Genomic DNA, 25,186 nt, shown 5'->3' with positions numbered 1-25,186 from the left:
TTTCTCAAAGTCATTTTCGCTTTTCGTTCGCAATTACTGTTCTACAATGTGTATGGTTTATTGTTATCCCTATATCATTTTAATAACATAAACAACTCACTAACCGTACAGGAAGCCAACTGTCTCAAAAGTAGGATAATGAAGTAAAATAACTATAAAAAGAAATATCAGAGCAAGGCAAAGATAAATGCTAGCCTTTATCATGCATTCATTTATTTAAATAGTAGATTTACTACGAGTCGAATTGAATTCCTACGAAACATTCCGATTAATTTATTACTTTGTTTATTGGTGCTTTGCTTATTGTCGCACTTTGTGCTCCATGGACAAATACAGCGACAACGATTTGGTGGTAGCACATGTAATAAAATACAGTAATGCTTATTTCAGGAATGGCATGATGAAAAGTTATCGTGGAATCCCGACGATTACAACGGTCTGTCGGTGATGCGGATTCCGTGTAACAATCTATGGCTGCCAGACATGGTCCTGTACAACAGGTAATTATATAGGCCTAACCTGGAACCTGTCACGCTAAGCCAAGTAACCTTATTGATAAAACCATTTGCATTTGGCCCTAAGCGTGTATCATCAGCGTAAGGTTGGAACTGGAAACAAATTCGGCATGCTTAGTAATGGTAACTCTCTCATAAATTAAAACATATATATATATAAGTCACACAGACAATTGTTATTGTAAAGATATTCATGAACGAAATGAAAGTGATAATTAAATATTAAAATGGGAATAAGTGTAACAATTATAGGTAATAATTAATATTTGTTTAATCCGCAATTATCAGACAACTTAAGTGAAACATTTTACATGGAATTTGATAAATCTTTAAAAGTATCTTCGTTTTCGCAAATTTCATGGGTTTTTTTGTGTTGTTTAATGAATGAATGGCAGTTTTCAAAAGAAAGATGTGACGTAAAAATTTCCTTTTATGAAATTTCTTTATTGACTTTTTCAGTGCATCAGATTACAACGAAAAGTATATGGAAGCATTAGCCATGGTGTCACATGACGGTAACGTGTTCTGGCCACCTATCGTCAAACTCCGGAGCTCGTGCCAAATGGATATAACCTACTTTCCATTTGATGATCAGATTTGTAAGATGAAAATGGGATCATGGGCGTACGACGGCTTTCAGGTTGATGTCCTTAATAGGTCTTCCAACATCGACCTTACAAATTATGTAGAGAACGGAGAGTGGGAACTTATCAATACCAGCTCCGTTCGAAACGTTGTGACGTATCCATGTTGCCCCGAACCTTTTCCAGATGTGACGTTTTCAATCCACATCCGGCGTCGAACAACCTACTATTTGTATAACGTCATTATTCCGTCGGTGATGCTTTCGTCGCTCGCTCTGCTTGGATTTTGGCTTCACCCGGACGGCGGGGAGAAAGTGACCCTAGGACTAACGGTTCTCCTTGCTTTGTCCGTCTTCATGTTGCTTATAGCAGAAAATACCCCTGCTACCTCGTTCTATGTTCCTCTTTTAGGTAAAATATGTCAATGTTTTCTACATTTGCTTTTAAAAGTATTTCTAGTTTATACCATTTCTTTACTCTTTTATAATATTTCAATTATTTCTTCCTTTTTTTTATTCAAATTTATGTTACAATTTGTACTTCATCTTTATCCGGAAGCAAACACATTTTATATTTTTGTCTCTTTAAGTTTTTTAACAAAGTAAAGACTGCGATGTAATTGATAATTTTGAAAGGTCTGTATGCGCTGCTGAGGAGGTTGTACGAAATACATTTAGTTTTATTTGTACTTTAAACAATAATCAGAAAAAATACTTAGTATTACCGGGTTTTTGTAGATAAATAATTTAATATTGTAAGTTAACTTCATTTCCCAACATCAATTTCTTGACCGTATCGTCAAGTTTGACGATATATCATTTGTCTCCTTACTTAAAACTGTAAGGTCCGGATGAAACAGGGTGCAGACTAACTAGATTCCAATGTAGTTATTGTAATTTATAAGCGAACATCGTTATTCTAGCCACATAATTGGTTGTCCCCCTGCCAATCAAGTGTTTTGAAGAGCTAATTTGCTTACATCTGTTCAAACATATCTCAGTAATTAAATTGTTTCACAATTCAGTCACTTAAGCTTTGACCTATGGTATTATAATAAATGAGGATCAATACACAACACGGGAAGGCGCATGGTATATTAATATGTTTGCTTATATTTACAGGTGTATACCTGATCACAACTATGTCATTCACATCATGTTCCGTCATCGTTGCCGTTACAGTATCGAATATCCATGCCCGAGGAGCACGTGATTTGAAAGTCCCGAAAGGCGTTAAGGCGTTCGTCATTTGTATGTCAAAAATGTTGTGCATGAAATTAAGATACATCGAAACTGGAGAATACCTTGGAGAAGTGATTTCCGGAGGATTACAGAAAACAAGCAATGGAGACGTTGGTGGTACCAATAGAGTCCATTGTAGTGAGAATTTGACATCACTTCCTGGGTTCGAGGAACAGTCGAATATACAGATTTCCACCATGAACAGCCCGGATGTTTACAGTGCGTCCATTCTACAAGCTCTGCAGTGCCTTATCGAGCAAAGCCACTCTCACGACGGAGAGGAGCTGAACAGACGACAATGGGAAGAGGTCGCGTTCATAGTCGATCGATTTTTCTTTTGGGCGTTCCTTCTGGGAATGATTTTGTCGTCTGTTTATTTACTTGCTTTTTCACCGATGTTGTTGAAGCAAATAACTCTATGATATAAATTTGGAAAAACTTACAAGTTGATTCGTGCGTGTCTTTCGACACTTGAACGCTCGTATGAAACCAGTTGACTGTTTTGAAGCAAGATTACTAGTTTAGACATCTACACCATCGATTTTTGTGTCAAACAAAACAAGTGTAGTTGTGTTTTAAACCTGTAGGATACAATATTGTTTGAACAGGATTTGTTCTTTGTCATCAGCACTGATGGTCAGGACAATCACGGAAAAGGAAAATCTTGTAAGTTTATTTTTAAATACAAGGTTGATTTTGTATATCCTATGACAAAGATGGATATTGAATATGAATGCAAGTTCAGAATTGGCTGGTGTGGTCGCTTTGATTTACTCCGTGTAGCTGAATCTTATGTGTTTTTCTGCTGTATTCGTTTTGTCGGAGACAGAAGCTATATTTTACAGTGTTAGTTTTAGTGGAAGATTGGATTAGTCCGAAAGCATTTTATGATATTTGATTGTTGATAAATCTGTATTCCAGCTGATGAGAGCATACTGCTGAGATAGAAATTAAACAGGAAATTGAAACACTGTTAAAGCAGAAGTGTTTGGATTTGAAAAAAGTGAAGTTTGGCTTTAAATGTTTTTGGATTTTGACATTTTTGCGTTGTAAATGCTTTTGCGTTATTTTATACATGTAAATGTTTCAGAGCGTGTCCATATGCTCACGGATGCATATTGGCGATGATATTGTAAACGTTAACTTTCGAATATTTTCACCAGCCAAAAAGCATTAAATTATACAGTACATAGATCAAAATAATATATTTAATCATTATATTTCATAATTTTGTATTGGTTGCAAATTTGTAACATAAGTGAGTGTTACATGTATGATTTTCATAAATCCTATAAGTTCAAAACAGATTTCAAAATTCGAAATTATTTCAAATTGTTGAAGGTATATCAAGGTTTAGTTAGAAATATCTATAAGTAAAGTTTTTGTAAGTAATATTAGTCATGTTAAAACCGTGATTATCAAATGACAAATATTTTGTAGTTAAAAATATTTTGAGAATATGAGATGGAAGTTATTTCATCTACTTTCAAAATGTTTTGTTAAAAATAAGTTTATTATGCATATTTATTTTGACGAAAATATTGGTTAAATTAAAAGTAAATAAGATGTGACTTTGGTTACATTCATTTTTCACTGTCGATGACACTTGGTATCTTCAAACAGTGATTTTTCAATTGAAGTTGTCTTTTAATTCACATCCAACTCACAATGAAATCAATGTAATTGCACACAGTGATAAGTGTTGCCCTTTACACATGTGGTCTCTCAATGGAGGTGGTCGTATTAGCAGGTTTGATTGTACAATGAAATATTATTAGAATCTTTGTAAATATATGTAACACTTAAATACCGGTAAGTATACTAAACAAGATTTGAAAGACCGTCTATATCATCGTCTAGTTTTTACTGGACAAAGAAATATCTTGAGAAATTTACTGTTTTAGGTAAATCATTTTTTATTTTTTTGTTGTATTAAATCCATGAATGAAAACATCAAAAGGTGTGAAAGTAACCCTCACGGTTTTATAGTTAAATATGTACCTTTCTATAAAATTGTACAGTTATTGAAATGAAATTTATTCTTATAGATTGTTCTGGACAGCGCCAAGCATGAATGAGTGTATATATATAATGTATATAGCTAAAATGTAACCAACACGTTATCTGTGATAGTTATATATCTATGGTAGTACCAAAAAGTGTGTCCAAACTATTTGGGCGAAATCAGAGTGAAATTTCGTTTTGTTAGTTAACTAATAATCCGGACATATATCAGCATTTTTAATTATCCTCTAAACTTTTCGATATTCAGATTTTGTAACGGAGAGACAGTGTTTCGATCAGCTGAATCAATCAATAATGTCATTAGTTCTTCAAAAGATGATTATTTTAAACATTTTTTTTTTTTATTTTCAAAATGATAAACCAAACACATTCATCAACACCAATTATTTTCAACTTTTATTATTCAAAGTTCTTTAAATGTTTTTCCTGATGTTCAATAATACTTTACAACAAATTGATTTTATCACGAGGAAGGCATGTGATTTCAGCTTTGTAATAAAGCATGGCAAAAATAATTTACTACTCTTACTTACAATTGAAACTCACATTTATCTGAACTCTAAACACCGGTGATACGCGCTCAAGGTAAGAAATATAAAGCTTTATCAATATAAAATCGACCAAATAATTAAAACAAATTGTCGCAGTCTGATCATATATATTTTTGTGATTTTAGGACAAAAGAAAGACAAAATTCTTTTTCAATAATACAAGACAATATTATTGATCAAATTTGATAAATGAGTTTCCATTGTATCTCAATCCTTTGAATTGAAGACCGATTAAAAGTTGTAACTTTTACCAGTTTTTTGTGTGTGTTTGAAACTGAAACAATATTGTGATTATTTTTTCACATTTATAGTTTTGGTAAAGTGTGCCCGTTTTATATTTTATATATGAATGTGTATCATATCAATATGTCATGTAAAAAGAACCAATTAAATTTCGTCATGATATGGCTGTGATATGATTTTTAATTGGAATAAAGGTAGGTTATTAGTTTTTATGTGTGCTATTTTAAAATTTTCATTTGTATTCATAACATTTTTTTATCATTATTTTAAATATCCATAGCAAAGGGACTTTAAGACGAACATGCATTTTAGTATGCGGTTTTATAATAGAAATGTACACAATATTAATAAAATTTAAAAAGAAATTGGTGGTCGGTAAAACACAAGTCAACTTTTTTGCGTAATTTGCAAAACGTCAACAGCGCTCAACATTACCTCTTAAATCAGCGATTTTTTTAAAGGATACATGAAGTCAAGCCTCATTTTCGCATAATATTATTTCGTCATAAAGTCAATTGAACTGGAAGAAGTTTATTCGCATATACCATTTAACGTCGCTTCTATGTATCATCCATTAGCTTAACTTAATATTCAAATTACATATATATCATTTGAAAGACAGATAGTTTGTTTATCAATCATGATTCCCTTTTTTTCAATCAAGTTTTCTTAAAATGGTGGCTTATAGACATTGCATTCTTAGTAATCATAAATTTTCGTTGGGCTTGAATATAGTAGAGTTGACAATATATGCTGATTTTTTCTTCGTCGTAGCATGATTTGAAGCCTTGCCAAAAGTGTCGACACTAATATACATATGTACCAACATCTTAATTTGTAGTTGTTTACATACAAACATTTTGATGTACGCATCAAATTGCTGTAAAAAGTGTCAGGAAATCAACGAAAATAAATAACCACGAATATTTATGATTCACCAATACTCATTTTAATCACAATAGTAAATTTGTTATCACAATGTAAAATACAAAACGAATCAAAATATATAACAAAAATGAGTTATGTTTTGGCGTATACAATGTACTTCCGTATCCTTAGTTGCTTGATGGTTGTATTAAATGAAATAATGATTAATAATACATTGTGTGATGTGTTGTTATTTTTAATGCAAATATCTAAAATACAACTGTTGTCTTGACCCCTCAAAAACCGCCATTCTATCCAATCCCCACCTAACGATGTAGATGGACACCATCTTATGATGGCTTTGCTTAATATAATCTTCCCCTACCTTAATGGTGTGACAGAGAAATATCCTACCCGAGGGGTGATTTTTTTGGTTGTCTAACCCGAGGCTCTGACGAGGGTTTGACAACCAACCAAAATCACCCCGAGGGTTGAAGATTTCTCTGTTACGCCCTCACGGTAGGGGTTGATTATTTTTCTCCCATCATACTTTTTCAGTCACAACTCCACCAACAATAATCTTTGAAGTTTGTTTATCGTCATTCACTTTTGATAACGTCACAATTACCGGTGACGCATCTTAGTGACGTCACAATTGAACACGTTCTAATCGACACGATGCTATCTCCCCCTAGGGGGTGACAAGCTGATCATTCCCGGCTAAAACGGGAGACACGCCTGTGAAGGGTGGGAGAATAATTCCATCTTTTCTTCGAGTTTGATGTAAACTAAACATTATAGTACATATCGCAGATAACAAAAAAAATCTGATGTATTTTATGTAGATATGTAAGAAAATCGTCGAACTGTGAAAATATGACACATATTTTTTTTATTAAGCTCTGGACCTTTACAATTACCTAAATTATGATAATAATTGTCACATTAATATCAAGCTATCGGATAACCGTGACGCATTCAAATTTCATGATTGTTACATTTCCCATATTCTTAATAATGATATACCAGCCTCCCTTGCTAACTGAGTTTAATGTGTCATAATTCATTTCCCAATCTAGAACTAGTTTAAAGTATCAGACTACAATTTTTTTTTGGATAGCTGCGTCCAACAAATATATACAATCAATGATATACAGCAATATATAAACTATGATCGAACGCTAGTTGGTTAAGGATTCCCGTTCTGCTGCCAACAAAAGATATGATCCTGAAATGGTGTAACGAGCATGAAAATAGCTTTCATATGCCACTTCTGAAAAAGATGAAATATATACCATGCGGAAAAAAGGTAATAAAGATGAAATCAAAACAATTTAACAGTGTTTTGAGAATAAAAATGAAATGCAGCAAGACCAGGATAAAAAAAATACTTGACATCCGATTACAATACGGCTGATATAGCTTACTATAACAAGGTGCTTTACATAACATGAATAATAGTATACCTACAGTGACAGTTATACAAATATAGTAGATAAAAAGGCATACAAATCAGCCTCACGTAAAGGACCAGTGGAAGGTCTCTGATTGAATCCCAACGCAGTTATATCCAAAAATATAATCAATGGAAGGTCATTGTATGTATGGAAATAGCATTGACATTTTCTAGTGTTTTCGTTTAGTCGGTCATGAACCCTTAACATATTTAATAAAACAATGGACATGCTTTACAAAACGTAAGCATTATTTTACCTGACAGACGATATTGCTGGCATTCCGTAATAGATTTAACGCCAAATTCCTACCCGTCAAAACCTATGATATAAACTCAAGTCAGCAGTTCCCTATTACTAGCACCGACCAATTTTAATGTTTCTGAAGTAATGTTGTACTTCCAGCATCAACTCATAAGATGATGACGTGCTGACGAGTTAAAATGTATAGGTTTAGAACAGGTGCCTATCTGCAATTTACGAAAATAAAATGGCAGGATACCATATTATTTTTTTAGCGTGACTTACGAACTTTCTCTTGATATTTCGAGCAGTAAGAAATATCAATTTCGTTTGAAATATTGGTATGAAATTGCGAGAGCTGATCATGTTAAGCTCTGCATTAAACAGATGATCTAAAATATGTTTATGATACATATCAGTCGTGCAGCTGCAGATCCAGTAAGGCTGTAAAATTCTATTTCAACAAATTGGCATGCTGATTTTAAGCTTATCAGTAACCGACAACTGTTATTTCATTTGTAAACTTAAATACCACTTGTTCATTAGTGATATGAGAGATTCGTCTGTTTCTCCCGGTAAGCGAGGGAAGCAGAGAGGTAGGGTCGTGCCACCAGCTCTCTGGGGTCTGGTGGTACTGTCTCTGTTCCTGATTCGGGGGGTCTCGCTTCGGCGAGTCCCTCTCGTGAGCATGGGGTCGCCTTTCCTGTCCTGTCCTGGAGAAGTGGAGGGGCAGCCCGACCCAGGCTTGGCACAGCCCAGGGTCGAATTGGCCGGGAACACCCGTAAGCTTTCGCGCTTGCCTTCGGGTAGGGACTACCGGCCGCCGGTCACTGACTCTGTCAGTGATCCCAGGTGCTGCTGTCGTCGGGGACAGTCTTGGTGACGGGCCTGTTCTTTCGGGTTCAGGTCCTGGTGTGACTAGAGACTTTCTTTCGGGATTATCTGTGTCTACCGGAATTAGTGACGCGCAGGGAACCCTTGGAAACCCGGACGTACATGTCCGGGTTTCCACCTGGAGGGAGTGGAGGTCAAGGTTCGCCCTTTGGGCAAGGTGGCCAGCCCCAGTCTCAGGCAGGCCAGTTTGGCCAGTTCTAGGGTCACTCCCAGCCCGCGGGAACTTTCCCATTATCTTCCGGGATATGGGTTTAACAAGCACGTAGATTCTCCTCACTTCAAGATGGAGACTCCTCGGGGTATTATCGCATCCGTGAGAGAGGGAATGTGGGCGACTTCAGTAGATCTGAAGGACGACTACTTCCACATCCCCATCAAGAAGTCGGCACGGAAGTACCTCCGTTTTACTTGCAACGGAAAGGTCTTCCCGTTCCGGGCCATGCCGTTCGGGCTCACGACTGCATCTTTGGTTTTCACCAAGCCGCTGCAGGTGGTCGTGGGATTCCTGCACTCTCGAGGAATAGATGGTCAGATCTATTTCGACGATTCTCTCATGCTTCACCTAGTGAGAGAGTCTCTGGTGCAGGTCACCCGGTTGGTTCTGAAAGTCTTAATCAAGGTCGGCTTCATTACTTCCAGAGAAAAGTCGGAGGTTTCCCATCTCAGGATTTTGTTTTTCTGGGGAACCGTTTCAATACGGTTCAGGGCATCGCCCTTCCATCGATGGAGAAGTTCGAGAAGGCCAGGGCTTTTGCTTTGACCTTCATCGGCCGGTCTCAAGTCAAGGTACGTTGGTTTCTCAGTTTTCTGGGATATCTCAACGCACTGGCCGATGTGGTCCCCTTAGGGAGACTTCACATCAGGCCTCTCCAGATGTTTCTCCTTGCCAACTGGGTCCCTTCTTCAAGGGATGTGCTTCCTCTGAACCAGTCGGTCAAGGAGTTCGCACGCTGGTGGACTCGCCAGGACAATGTTCTCCAAGGGGTTTCTTTTTCAAAGCCGGTTCCCACTATGACCCTCTACTCGGATGCATCCATGACAGGGTGGGGAGCTTACCTCGACGGGCATTGCCGGTCGGGGGAGTGGTCTTGGGAACAGCTCTCGGACCACATCAATGTACTCGAGATGAGGGCTGTCCTGTTGGCTCTACAGTCTCTTCGGGAGATTACGCATTCCAAGGTGATTTGTGGTGTGGCTACGGATAATACTACAGTTGTCGCGTATCTGGAGAGACAGGGGGAACCAGGTCTCACACCCTGTGTGCCCTAGCTATCCGCATTCTTCTTCTTTGTGAGGAAATGCAGTTGACAATTTGTGTCAAGCATCTACCAGGCAGGCTCTTTCCAGGCGCCGCCAGCTGGTTTTGACAGAGTGGCAACTGGATCCCTCGATTTTCGAGGGAAGTTGTCAGGTGTGGAACAGGCCTCACAATCAGTTGCCAACGTGGACGCTCTGTCTCTGGATTGGGAGGAAATGCATGCATACCTGGTGGGCAGGGTGCTGCAAAAGTTTCGGGAGCATCAGTATTCCCTCCTTCTGATTGCGCGCCTTTGGCCGAGCAGCCTTGGTTTCCGGAGTTTTTGTCGCTTCTGGTGAAAGAGCCCTTGGCTCTTCCTCTCAGAGCGAATCTCCTTCGCCAGACTCGGTCCAGGACGATGCACTCTTGTCCGGAGATCCTACACCTTCACGCGTGGAAGCTATCTCAGGAGGCCTCGCTCATGCGGCCTTTTCTAGGGACGTGTCAGATCGCATCGCTCGATCACTTAGGGCTTCCTCATCTGCCGTCTACCAGTCACGATGGAAGATTTACTGTGATTGGTGTGTCGGCAGGAAGGTTGATCCGATCAAGGCTACTGTCAAGGTGATTGCGGACTTCCTTCTTTGGCTGATTAGGGCACTATCACTGGTTATCGCACGGCCATTGCTAGTGTTCTCTCTATTCATGGTAGGCCGGAGGTAGGCTCGTCCTCCCCTCTTTCTGTCTTGATTAGGGGGTTTGGGTTGGACAGGCCTAGAGTCTGGCAGTTGACTCCGCAATGGAATTTGCCACTGGTGCTCGAATCGCTGTTGCGGGCAACTTATGAGCCTTTAGGTGTGTTACCTGCAAGGTGGTTTTCCTTATTGCCCTGGCCTCAGGTCGAAGGATGAGTGAGATTCATGCCTTGTCTGCTCATCCCTCTTGCCTCCGGTGGTCAAGGAATCACTCTGCCGTTGCCCTTCTCATTGATCCTGCCTTCATGGCTAAGAATCAGGTTCCTGGCTTCTCGCCCTGGATTCGAAGCCTCCACTACGGTAAGACGAATTCGCATACTAAAGTTATGATAATTATTACTGAAATGAAATTGAGGTTTTTGAAGTAAAAACAATTTTCATGACGTGATAATTACCATAACTTTATGGAGTCCCACCCTGTATCCCCCACCCCCTTGCCTCCTCATCCCGGCTGCATTAAGGCTCCATAAAAGGGGTTTGAGGAAGGGAGATCACTCCGTGGCTCTGTCGTCGAGATATGGGTAACGTCAAGGTAGGGAGGTAGGGATATTTGAATATTGTTTTTGGTCTTCAATGGGTGTAGGTATTGTTTATGCATACTAAAGTTATGGTAAGTATTACATCATGAAAATTGGTTTTACTTCAAAAACCTCAAGTTCCCTATTCCTAGCACCGACCAATTTTAATGTTTCTGAAGTAATGTTGTACGTTCAGCATCAACTCATAAGATGATGACGTGCTGACGAGTTTCAGGACAATTTCAGGATACCATATTATTTTCAGCATGACTTACAAACTTTCTCTTGATATTTCGAGCTGTAAGAAATATTAATTTCGTTTGAAGTATTGGTATAAAATTGTGAGAGATGATCATGTTAGGCTCTGTATTGGTCCATGAACAGATGATCTAAAATGTGTTTATGATACATATCAGTCGTGCAGCTGAAGATCCAGTGAGGCTGTAAAATTGGCATGCTGATTGTAAGGTTACCAGTAACCGACAACTGTTATCTCACTTGTCAACTTTAATACCACTTTCACATTAGTGATATGTTGCTCCATGATGATGTATCATGTTTAACCAGATGTTTTTGGGCTTCAAAGATGGGTGTAGGTATTGTTTATGCATACTAAAGTTATGGTAAGTATTACATCATGAAAATTGGTTTTACTTCAAAAACCTCCCTATTACTAGCACCGACCAATTTAATGTTTCTGAAGTAATGTTGTACGTTCAGCATCAACTCATAAGATGATGACGTGCTGACGAGTTTCAGGAAAATTTCAGGATACCATATTATTTTCAGCATGACTTACGAACTTTCTTTTGATATTTCGAGCTTTAAGAAATATTAATTTCGTTTGAAGTATTGGTATAAAATCGTGAGAGATGATCATGTTAAGCTCTGTATTGGTCCATGAACAGATGATCTATCATGTATTTATGATACATATCAGTCGTGCAGCTGCAGATCCAGTGAGGCTGTAAAATTGGCATGCTGATTGTAAGGTTACCAGTAACCGACAACTGTTATCTCACTTGTCAACTTAAATACCACTTGCACATTAGTGATATGTTGCTTCATGATGATGTGTCATGTTTAACCAGACCTTCTATCTGTCATTCTGCAGTCGGTAAACAACTTCCACGTCCAAGATATTCAATTTAATGACAGAAAAATGCCATAACTAATGCTGACTAATTTCAGCAGCTAGAAGTAGAATGATAGGGATTGCAGTAACACACGTGGTGATATCGGAATCTGTATATGCATAAACACCAGACATTTTATCAAGATTTAGAAGATAAAAAACGAAAAGAGAGAATGCTAATGTGCTATCATGATAACGTTCAATCATTTTTAACAGATGTATCTTCAAATGTGCAAACACAATAAAATAACCAGTTATAAATCATTGTCAGGTTTTAAAAACAACAACATAAAATCTGTTGATCTCTTTTTAATTATAATATATCTCGCATAAACTGTTGCATATGAGTTTAGAAAAAAATCCTACTTTTGAAAAGATAGGAATAAGTTATATTTTTATGCTTCGTCTTCCTTATACACTATCTTCCAGTATGATAGTAGTCAGAGCTAGTCATAAATACTACTGGTGTGACAAGATTCAACATACGCCTGTTTAAATCGGCATAAAGCTATAGGTTCATGACATCAAGTTTAAAATTCAATACTGTTTGTGTTATGGTCGATTGAAGTGAACTGAAATTATTGTCTGTATACATATTATTGATTGTATGGAGTTATCATGGCAAGTGTCAAATTCCGGAGAGCCTGGTGTCGTCTCATTTGTTTAGTGGTTGCTCTTTATATCTCCTTCCCTTTGTTTGCTGTCTTATCGGTACTTGTCGATGTATGTTCGAGTCAGCTTCGTTCCGAATGTGACTTTATGTGTTGACTTGGTGGTGTTTTATTATGTTTGTTTATTTTCATCAAAATAACTATTTGTCAGTAGTATCTCTGATATACAATGTATTAACACGTTTTTCAATTATCTCGATCGTATCATTACATTATCATTCAGAGTTTTTCCTTCAATATTTTCAAATTAACCAGTGCACAATATAAAAGGCATATTTGGCAAATATTTTTTTATGTAAAATTACAACTCTTTTGAAAATGGAAAAGAAACGGTTAAGACATATTCTAACGTAAAAACTGAACCGATAGATGCCATCATCTTTGACATATTTATCTGTGTTTTGGGCATGATAAAACTAAATAAACTGTGTTGATTGATTTTTTTTGGAAACATTGGTCGGATGCAGAATGATTTTACTTTGTAAAATACACATTGTATGAGTCTTAGAATTTATTTCTTACATGCGTTTTGAATAGTTCATTGTTAATGAAAACACAAGTCATATCACACATTTCATTACCATCGTCGTTTATCGATATTTAATGTTAACGTTGATCTCTCTTTTTATTAATGACGCGTTTATGTTAGTCACGTACTAATTAATGAAATATGCTTTTTGTTCTACTTCAGAAAACAACCGAGGTTTAAGTTTATCTTTATAATAACCTTTTATTATTACCTTAAATCTATTTAGTTCCTACGAAATCCGGCACGAATTAAGTTAATTGCCGTAATTACATTAAATGATGTTTTAATTATATTAAACATTATTTTCGGTCATACGTCAAAGCATCAACATGTTAAGATGTTAAATCCTTTTTGACTTATATGCTTGCAATCTGAACAAAATTGATTAAAAGATAATTACATTTTAAAAGTGTTTGATATTGCCTTTAATCTTTTAGATGAAACAAAACAAATTGAAAACAAGTCTCCCAATCAAGGCAAGCTATCTTAACTCTTTCTTTATCAATTATCGTCCACTTATTCCGACATTCTCGAGGTTCATCGCAAATATAATTTTTGATTAAGTTACTTTCGTTTTGTTTGTTAACAAAATTGGGATCACTTGAAGTTCAAATAATGTGAAGATGGACAATTTACCAGCTGGTTATATTTTCATTAAAAGGGCATCTCTTACATAGATCAAGATGAAATAGACACTAAGAAGGTACTTGTACAGATTAAAGGGAATGTTTACAAACCTCAATGGGTTAAATGGAGAATAACGAGATAATGGCTAGTACCGGCTCGTACACTTCAACGATTGTAAACAGTAATTAAGGCTTTGAGTGTTTGTTTGGTATTAAGGCTGATTAGCGTTGAGTAGAGCTTTGCGGTTGCAGGAAATACATGGCCAAGTCATCCGATGGCCGAATTTATAGCTCGGTAGCAGTTTACAAAGGAACAGTACTTTTACAATCAAGCCTGTTGACCTTACAATCCGTTATGTACTGTTTTAAGTCACGTGTTATGTCTCTCTGCTAACAGTGCAGTTTTGTAACATCTAATGCACCAACAAAATACAGATACCAAATGCATGTATCAAAGAACGTTTGTAATGTGGTAGTAGGCTTGAGAGAAAGTCTTCAATTCAGTAACACGCATCATCCATGGTAGGGAATGTAACATGAGAATAAATAAATTGCATTGTTCATGGGTTATTAAAAACTAGTCGACATAAAAGTAGAAACATATTTCAAAAACGTTTAGCAAAGTACAACTAAAAATAAAAAAGTTGTAAGCGAAACAAATTTAATGTGTAATCACCCTCCTACGATATAAAAAGTGTCTTTTTTTTGTATTTCATTATTTCTGATTTTTCAATGTTATATGAAACAACAATCTGATGGCATTGTTTGAATCCTTAAGGATCTCCGTACCTCTGAATAAAACTGTATCTACCCATTGGAAAGTGGGGCTTTTTTCGGCACGATTATTCCTCCGATAAACCATTGATGAAAAGCAAATCATACCTAACGGTACTTAAACAACATTAAATTAACAGAAGTATTCTGAGGACAACACAACCATGGGTGCTAGACCGGGTCTCGAACCATTGACTTTAGATTGGTACACTATCGCTTGTTACCAATTGATGAACTACTTGGTCAACGGAAATCTTCTGTCCAACCGGTGCTGCAGTTATATCGAACCGGAAGTGAAGGGGAGGTTACTGTTTATGCGAATAACACACAGTGCAGTGGGATAACTCATTTGATAATATGTACTAATGTAATTGACTCCTTCACACATGTATCTATTACAAAAGATAAGCGGACAATTAGTACTTTCATTAAGGGCTGCCATAATATAAACAATATCAATATATTTATGATTAAGACTGTTTTTAAATGTACATATTATATCATATGGGTTTACTGTAGCTACATGTAGTCGAACCTGAACAAACCAGTGAACAGGAGTGTTAATGTTGCCAGACGATGAGGACATCACAACTGACCATGGACTTTGTGTTTTGTATTTTACTTAAGTTCATTAAACATTCTGAAAAATACATCCCTGCTTTCCAAACCTAACGTTTTAACATGTCACAATTTATTCAAGATTTAAGAGCTTACTTCGAGTAAACGATGTCCGTGATAAATGTGGACTGCTGACGGACAATGTAGGGTTTTCTCAGATGCAGGTAGATGAAGACTTACGACACGTTTTATGATCGCAGTACATTATCTAATAAGGGAATGTGCTATTCTTTTGTGTGATCTGAGATTCGATGTTTTTGATAATAAGTGTGCTTTGCTGTTTTGATTTCACTACCTTAATTCCTGCTTTGGAAACGTTATATTATTTGGATTTGACCTAGATTTCCATTGCGCATGTTGTCGATAACGCTGAAGACACTTACTCTTTCGGAACTTCCTGGTACTTTTTCACGTGTCTCCGTATAAAATATTTCTTTGTTGGTATTTTGCTGAAGATTTAACTATTTTGTTAAATACAAGTGTTACTTCACGTTCACAAGAGCCAATTAGCCATGACCCAAGGCAACAAACATTTTCTCACGACCTAAAGTGTCAGGTAAAATTTACTGCTGCCCTAACTTGAAAACTCTCAACTTGATACTCGTTGTTGAAAGCAGCCACGGAATGTTATGTTGTAAGCAAAACGATTATCAGTGAAACGCATGCATTTTTTAAATCCAAGATATCGCTAGCAGAAGATGAAAACAAATGAAAGCAATTGCTGATATTTCAAACTACTTGAGAAGGTGATTGAAAAGAAAAAATCATTTTCAACTTTTGGCTGTATTTTAATCTTACTCTTGATTGGAAACGGTTTCTTTTTCTTGTCATAATCACACCCCATCGAAACAATACTTCTGTTTGTAGATATTTTCAGAGAACGAAAATGATTTGTTTAATTTTAATGACTTAACAAATTATTATAATGCGTTTTCTTTTGCATGTTAACTTTCAGTGTAACATAAACCTTCAAGGATTATGGCCAGGAAAACCACTTTTGACCTTGATTTGTTTTCGAGCAAATTAAATAAATAATCTTATTTAAAATTAAACGAAAAATAGAATGCTTACCGCAGAAAAGAGTTTAAGTTATTTTAAAACCAAAATCGTAGAAAGAATCCGGTATTCCGTGAAGAGACAACACAAATTAGAAGCTACAAAACCGACGAAATATCTGGTATCCCTGGTGCACCAGAGAACCGTTAGCTAATCATGTGAAATTCGATGTGAGGATGTACCTATTATTAATAATAATAATATACAATATTTGCATAATTGCTTTAGGACGCTTTACAATACATGCATAATAGTATTCTTCCAGTGACAGTTGTAATTATAGTAGTTAAAAAGGCATATAAATCAGCATTTTACATCAGGTAACAAGACAGTTATCTGCATATGCATATAATAAGTATATATACATATTAAAGATATAAATAAAATGATACACCGAACACTAAATCTCGCTAGTACTTTCGCCCATCTTGGGACTCTTCGGAATTTATTTATGACGTTATAAATAGAATACACATACATATGTCGATAAGTATAACTTAATATATATGGTGAATTGTCTATGACGTCTGCGCAAAAGCAAAAGAGTCTAAAATATACAGGTAAAAAAGCTGGGTCTTTATATATTTCTTGAGTTTTTGACTTCCTGAAGTCAGATGATAAGCTATTCCACAGCGTCTTCGAAACCCTTTCAAAGCACTATAGTTTCCATATGTCATATTACGAGATTTTGGGACACACACCAAGGATTCTGTTTCTGACTGCAGTGATTGTGACGGCTGATACAAAATTACAAGCTCGTGTAGGTATCGTCGAGCTGTTCCATTCAGTGCCTTGTATTTGTACACCAAAATTTGAAATGCGACCTGTTTCTTGTAAGTTACCAGTGTGATAAATATAGCGCAGGTGTGATGTGCTCTCTCTTTCCAGTACGACTATCAAGACGTGCTGCAGTGTTCAGGACCCTCTGCAAACGACTAGTTCGTTTGTCAGATATACCCCCAGAGCAGAACATTACCATAGTCTAACCAAGAGATAACAAGTAAATGCACCAAAGCTTTGCGTGCATCTGCAGATATAAACTGCGGGTTAATTCGATGTTCCTGATCTGGTAGTAAGAGGATTTGGCAATAGCGTTCACTTGTTTCTCAATGTTCAGTGAACTATCAAAGTATAGCCATGGGTTTTTAATAGCAGGGACAGCCGCAATAGATCTGGCACCGACCTTGAGCGCGAAAACCATTGTTTCTTGACACTTGGGGGAAAGGACGATTAGTTCCGGCTCTTCCTGATTAAGCTTTAGCATGATGGCGTTTATCTAGGTACTGGTGTCTGTCAGACAAGCTTTCAGATGTTTACTGATATTGTATCACAACTGTCCTTTATGTGTCGTCAGCATAACAATGAGAGTGAAGGCTATAGCGACGAAAACTATCTCTGATCGGTTTTGAATAGTATTTTATCATATGACATGGTAGAACATATGGCAACACACTGTCGTCGCTCACAGTACACTTGACTAGAACTGTATCTAGCTTATTACGTCACCAGTCACTCCACTAGAGTCATTCAGACGTCTAAATTCAAAAAGTCCATAAAGAAAGCTGAAGTACACAGTTTTGCTGTACCATATGGCCATTTCGTCCATTATGTACTCAGGAATGGTCTAAAGGTCAAAAGAATGCAAATCTGCATTATGTCTTTGTCTTTTTAAAGATATATAGAAATACAGCAAAGCAAAACAATAATAGGGCCTATCTTAACCTTTATAAGGTTACATGTATACAAAACATGTTTTTTTTTGATACAACAAATTATTTTCTCTTAAATGAGCCTTTCTGATGGTACCGGAATGTTCATGTTGATTTAGGTATGCAATTGTTCTATGTTTTGTTTTCATGACATCTACATACCCAGACTATTCATGCGTAATGCAAATTTCCATTACTTTTTAAGTCTTATATACGCGTTTTAATGTCTGCGTTTGTATCCCTATGTTGATGCTTTAACGACAGGACGTGTTTTTTTTAGGTGATATCAAAATTCTGAGTTCTTTTTTTGTTTTTGGCGAATTAATTTTTCGTAAATTTAGTGACAATTGGACGCTCGCCAAAAGACCTGACATAAATGAACCATACAACCCAGTGTCAACACACGAGACAAAAGAAACACTCGAAGTCACGTTATGGAATGAAATATTTTCCATTTTCGAGGAGGTAAAGTATGAAGTGCGTTGGGAACTTATTTATTCTATGACGGTATCGAGCGCTTAAATTTAGATACGCTGTAAATGGAAAACATTATTAACATATTTATGATTGTTACCACGTATTATGAAACAAAACTATTAGGCACCTATTTTAATAGCCCCTCGGTATGTGGGAAATCTTGTTACTCCCTATCAGCTATCACCATAATTGAGGTCGAAATCAAATTTCCTCCTGTGTTGCCTTAAATTATGGTACAGAGACATTTGCGAACATGTGTTTTGGGAAGATAGCTGTTAATTTGTGAAATATCCTCCCACCTGCTACCAGATAGTCCTGAAGGTTAAATGTAGGCTACTCTCACAAAGGGCGTTGATTTCACCTGTTTAAATCAGCGTTTTTTCTGTGTTCTAGCTTTTATCGCCCAGGGTCAGGCTTTTTAAAAACTATTACATCAATCAACATAGGAGGGTGTCGTTGTAAATTGTATTTAGAATCACAATTAAGATATATGTATTAATACTGAATATCCATTACCATCCATTTGGAATATCATTGTATGAATGCATCAACTACGGCTAGAAAAGCTAAGCCTAGTCAAAGACAAACCTAACATGTATGTGCTGTATTGAATAAACTTATCTTACAGTATAGCTACCGTTGAAGTAATAAAACTAAAATCAAAATAGCACCGTTAGATAAAAAAAAAACAAGACTCATTTTTACTTTGTAAATGGGTAAGAACAAACATGACACCAAGTATCTCTTATGACTCTTACATTAGTGAAGATATTGATGATTCCTCAGAGATAAAACTACCGCTCAGAACATATGTACTACAGAAATATGTCAGGAACATACTGAGAGAGAGAGGAAGCATACGATATTTGTAATTAATGACAGTGGTTTGACAAGGTTATTCACAGACACACATACTGATAATTAACATACATGTTTTTTGCTTTAACACACATTAAACTATACGATTATCAACAGCTGATGTCTTTTTATTCTTACCTGTAAGCAAGATGGACGGGCCAGCTGAAGTCGATGAAATATGGATATCTTTGGGAACTTTAGGAAAGTTTCAGCGAATACAATTTGCATTAATACCGTTTGGCATAATGTCTTTGGCGTGTCAACTTCTCTAGTCGGTTTTTATTGGTATGCAATTTCTAATATTTTTATGTTCCTACAAAAAAATGTACGTTCACGTTGACAAATCAAAGATAAGATTATTATAATTATGATGCAATTACACAAATAAATATTCATATAGAGATAAATATTTATGATTTTATGAGAGTACTACCTCCAAAATAGTTTGAATGATTTTAAGGTTTTTCAACTTGTTTTCATTGAGATGATTTTGGAAATAACCCGACAGTGAATTCATCATTGACATGATTCATGTGAGTTGCTTGCTAATTTATTTTTTTGTTTGCTTGCTTGCTTGTTTGGGTTTATATCGAAAATGAATTATGTATTCAAGCTTGAATAAAGCTAATTTGCCTATACATTATTTATTGAAACATGAATGAAAATACAACCATCGCACTGGTGTTCGGATCTGGAACTTTCTATTTCCCGAAAGACTCTCAATAAAATGAGCTCTAAGGTCGATCGACACATCAATATAAGAAAGATCATAACATATATTCAGACCGATTCGCCGATAATTCTTTAATGTATATTAAATTAAAATGATTGATAGGTAAGGTACAGCAATATTAAATTTAGTGGAAAAGGTTAAAGCGTCATCAAGTATAATATTTCAGGGACCGTATTTTTTATTGAAGGACTGCTCTATACACAAATGTTAATTCTTCGAATACTGATATCGGCAATTCTAGCGGATATCGTCAATGATGATGTGCAAAAAACATCAGGAATATGTTCTGTTATACATGTAGGTCGGTCTCGCACCATTTAAATATTAACATATTATAAAAATAAAAGTCAAATTTGTATTAAGATAATCAGCATTTCTTGCATCGTAGGTTCGGCAGAATGCATGAAGTCACTTTTAAAGTGAATTTCAGACAAACTAAGGAAACGCTATTTTCATTTTTCCTTCTACTTCTTCCTTTTCTATCCTTCAGTATTTTCGTAAAATCAAAAAAAGGTAAATATGCAGAAAAAACACCTTACATTACATCAGAGGGTTTCGAGAGATACAGGATGACGAGGAATAAGTCTTATGATCTATAGGGAGGTTGACGTCGATGAAACAGAACACGCTTTCCCTTACGGAAGAACTAGTCTCATATTTGTTGTGTTTTCAATACTCTCCGTTTGTTCATGTTTTGCTTTAGTGTGTAGGTTTTGCTTTCGAATAACATTTTTTTTAAACTCTGGTAGTGTTATGTAAATGATGCAAGATACTGAGTTACATTTGTAGTGATTGTCGTTTAAATTTCCCTAAGACAGATTTTCGTTGATTTTAGTTTTTATAGTCAATAGTTCACAAAAAAATATTTATCAAATTAGCTATGAATTCGCGATGTATGTGTCTCCCGCATATACCAGGCCACATATAACGGGACGAAAATAAACCGGCGCGAAATATAAACGCTTTACACTAAAACAGTATATATGAGCTATGCATACAAACGATGCTGTACATTTCCAAACGCGGCGTTTTTATTGTTTCATTCATTTATTTATCGTTTTTGCTATCATGTATTTCTATCTTAAAATCCTTGAAATTTTTCGTAAAGATCTTCAGTTTTCTGAAACTTAAAAGGAGACGGTATGGAAGTGATGCAATTTATGGTTACCCTCCAGGCTTTTAATCTAGTTCATTTGTATGTACGATGGAGCTTGGGATGGGAGGTATCATAATGCAGTTCTTTTTTAGATATCGGTGTTTGGCCTTTGTATTCTAATATTCAGCCTATCGGTCACCTTTCAACTGCAACGATACCACTGTTGGTGTGATCTTTGGAGATGACAACGCTTCCTACACGTTTGTCAACAACAAATGTTCCATCGACGTGTATACCAACTCCACAAATTCAACACTTATACAGTCTACTATTTATTTCCGCCTTTTTAGGGCAGTTCATTGTGTCTGTTCCTACCTGTCGACTCAAATTGTGTTTTCCATTAAGCTTAAAGTTCCATTTTTTACTTGGATTTGGTACATGTACATTTAAATAACAATCGGCATGTTCCAAATGATGTGCCCCAACGTACAAATATATATTAATGAAATATGAAAAGGATACGACGTCGATAAATCTGAAAAATAATGTGGATTGTCGCATTAATTCATATTTCTGGTACTTTGTGTTTTTAGACCTCTATTCGAAATCCTGTAATTTGATTGGTTGAGAGAAATTGTTCATTGAATCAATGGAAAGTTGCTGCCCAAAGCCCTAGCAACGGGTGACTGTGTGTGACAGTGCAAAATAGTCCATGTTTGTGCAATGCGATTCATCTCGCATGGAGGTCCAAAGGCAGTCCATGTCGCTACCGTTTATTACTCGCCGGTGATTATGACAACTATGTAACGCTGAGACGAGTGAAATTTCCAAGAGCTTCATTCACGTGGTAGTCACGATAAACAATCGGCCGTCTGCTACGTGAAGGAAAAAGATGGCAAGATTTGCATAAGTCCTGGATGATTTGGATAAACTTTTGACGGATAAGAACTCTTAAAGCACGCAGCCGGTACAGTAAAACGAACATGTACAACGCAGTCGTGATTAAAATGGAAAAAAATAGGTTTCCGGGCAGTGAAATACAAGCACACAATACTTATGATGATATGGAGAAACTGTTCGGTAACCCGGTCGTCAATTTCAACAATTCATATGTTATAACGGCCATGATATTTCGCAGTTTAAGAAAAATAAACTTCATTGCTAAAGCTTGAATACATTTGTAGTTTCCCGTTGAATTTGTTGATGAAAATATAGTTAGCGTGTATTTGTTACTTTGAAAACTTTGTTAATTAAAGAATTTTGGTATGATAAAAAAAAGACTACACTCCTTAGAGTGTGATATTGCCTAGGGTCACACTCTAATGCGTGTAGTACTTATATAATGTTGCCTGTAGTCGGTAATGGTATATTTGTCTGAGTAATTATGTTTCACCTGTTATTAAAAGATAACATGGAATGTTATTGAACATCTTAAACAAAAACTTTTCACTGGCCATATTGAATTTTACTTGGAACCTTAAAATGATTGGTCCTCAACGAACCGGTTCGTTTCCACAAAACGTCACATTCCTTTTAGCAGATTAAGTTGAACGTTCCATTAAATAGAATACGATACAAGTGTCGGAGTCCAATGTTGTCGTGTGTGACGATGTTTCGGTAAAGCCTTTGAAAACAACCATAAGCAGAAAATGTAAGAAGAAGGTCGAAAGAACGAATCATGGAAGACATTGAAATCTAACAGAAGAAATATCAGGACCAGTATCTAGGGGCATTTCTCATGCTTAATCATGGATTCTGTGATAAAACACATTTCATTATAACTAACTCAATTTATGGTCACAAGATCAAAAAGCCTCTAACAGAAGAAATATCAGGACCAGTATTTAGGGGCATTTCTCATGCTTAATCATGGATTCTGTGATAAAACACATTTCATTGTAACTAGCTCACTTTTTGGTCACAAGATCGAAAAGTCTCTAACAGAAGAAATATCAGGACCAGTACTTAGGGGCATTTCTCATGCTTAATCATGGATTCTGTGATAAAACACATTTCATTGTAACTAGCTCAATTTATGGTCACAAGATCAAAAAGTCTCTCCAAAAGTCATTGGTAAATTAAATGACATTTTACTATATTTTTTTTAAAAATATTTTACAGCATTTGAATTTGAGCATGGGATCAATTTCATGAATACAGGTCCTGGTCAAGCGGACGTACGTAAACGTATTCATTGTGGATCAAAGCTACTTGGGAGGAGGCTAAGTCGGAAGCATTTATGCAGAAAAGCCTGATAGTTAGAACAGGCGTTCATACAGCTTAAACAAAAGTGATATGTTGTGGCAAGATCATTACACTGTTACCAGATGTTTGACAATATTGTGTATGCTTGTTCTAGTTGACCTCACTTGTTCTCTTGACTTGAGATAAGGCAGTCGATTTTGGAGACTGGTTATCGTTTGGAGGTCAGAATGAACTCATTTTAATAAATTTGCCATCCCAAATGTATGAAACAGATAATAAGATTACAAGAAATATCAATTTTGTATTTGCAGGGCGCTCGACTAACTATTTAGATTCTTGCTTGGCGATTTTACCCGTGAAGGCACGGTTTATAGGCGGGTATCTTAAAATGCTCCATCGGACCTGCGGTATCAATCTTTTAGTTTCATTAGGATATTTCTTCCGGAATGCGATACCTTCAACTGGTTTTGGTTATATTGTCATGCTATAGTGTGGCAGAATATTGGTACGTGGGATATGTTATCATAACTGTGTTTTAATTTTTAATATATTTGCATGACATTTATTTAATTTGTCGCATCAACGATGATTCAGTTATGATTGGTCTTGACCATGGTTCACGTATTCCACAACGGTGATATACGTGCATATCTAACACCTATCAAAAAGAGAAAAAAATCGAAAACTTTTTTTAAAGTCCTTTCAAACCCCTCTGTTTATACTCTTTTATCAGTACATAGGTAATATTTTACATTTCGGGCGATAAACTAATTACGTATGTTCATAACCATAACGTGTCCTAAAATGGTCCTTTTGGTTGATTTTTTTTTTTATTAATTGTACCTCTTAAATTCAATCCCTCAAATCAAAGGGTTTCGCTCTCGAAACACATATCTTCTATGCACACCTTGAATATGTCACGCTTAAATCACAGGATCGCAGTAAGCTTTTTTATTGGTTTCAAGTATGAAAATCTTACCAATCGCTACGCTGATACCTTCCTTTCAAGATGACAAGAGAAGCAACACCGAATTCAAAGCAAGTTGATCTATTGTCACGCTGTCTCACGACTCCATGATCTTGGTTAAAGATATCAAAATAGACCACTTGTATTCTCTGCAAGGTGTCGCGTCTGGAGCCTCGATTTTATCATGATACATTCCAGGGGTGCAAAAACGATAGCTTTATCGAGAGCTGAACCCTTGGATGTGGAGGGTGACTTATGGATTTCGGCGTTTTACATTCATCTTTCGTCAGCACGCTAAATATGTTAGAAAGGTATGCTTCATTCCTGAATATTAACAGCTAACACTGTTTTTTGTCTTGGATAATACTAATTCAATTGTCTTGAAATGACATTTTCCGTGAAGGTGTCAGCAACGTTTTTAGAGTGCGTTTCGTTACTAGCGCTGGTATTGTAGACGTCGGTACAACTTACATGTATGCATGATTGGTTACGCAGACATTTTTTGACATTGCCCATGAATGATAAGTTAGCAAACTTAATTTCAAATTCCAGACTTTTCTTTTCATGGTAACATCAGACTATTGCGGTTTTAACGATTACATTTA

The 25,186-nt window shown here is 36.2% G+C and overlaps 1 protein-coding gene across 11 annotated transcripts in view; it reads left to right on the top strand.

The window, feature by feature from the left end:
• Nucleotides 1–6,259, top strand: part of LOC110460202 (neuronal acetylcholine receptor subunit alpha-10-like) — a 96,434-nt gene extending 90,175 nt beyond the window's left edge. For all 11 annotated transcript variants that reach the window (XM_021512992.1, XM_021512986.1, XM_021512991.1 and 8 more), the window contains 3 exons: nucleotides 391–500; nucleotides 975–1,510; nucleotides 2,221–6,259. In XM_021512992.1, the coding sequence (XP_021368667.1) occupies nucleotides 391–500; nucleotides 975–1,510; nucleotides 2,221–2,762 (1,188 nt within the window). In that variant the 3' untranslated portion in view covers nucleotides 2,763–6,259. The remainder of the gene's footprint in view (nucleotides 1–390; nucleotides 501–974; nucleotides 1,511–2,220) is intronic.
• The last annotated feature ends 18,927 nt before the right edge of the window (nucleotides 6,260–25,186 follow it).

The sequence above is a fragment of the Mizuhopecten yessoensis genome, unplaced genomic scaffold (genome assembly GCF_002113885.1).
Source record: "Mizuhopecten yessoensis strain PY_sf001 unplaced genomic scaffold, ASM211388v2 scaffold10331, whole genome shotgun sequence".
In the NCBI taxonomy this organism is placed as follows: Eukaryota; Metazoa; Mollusca; class Bivalvia; order Pectinida; family Pectinidae; genus Mizuhopecten; species Mizuhopecten yessoensis.
Note: the sequence above shows the minus strand (reverse complement) of the source record. Positions and strands in the feature narration are given on the sequence as shown.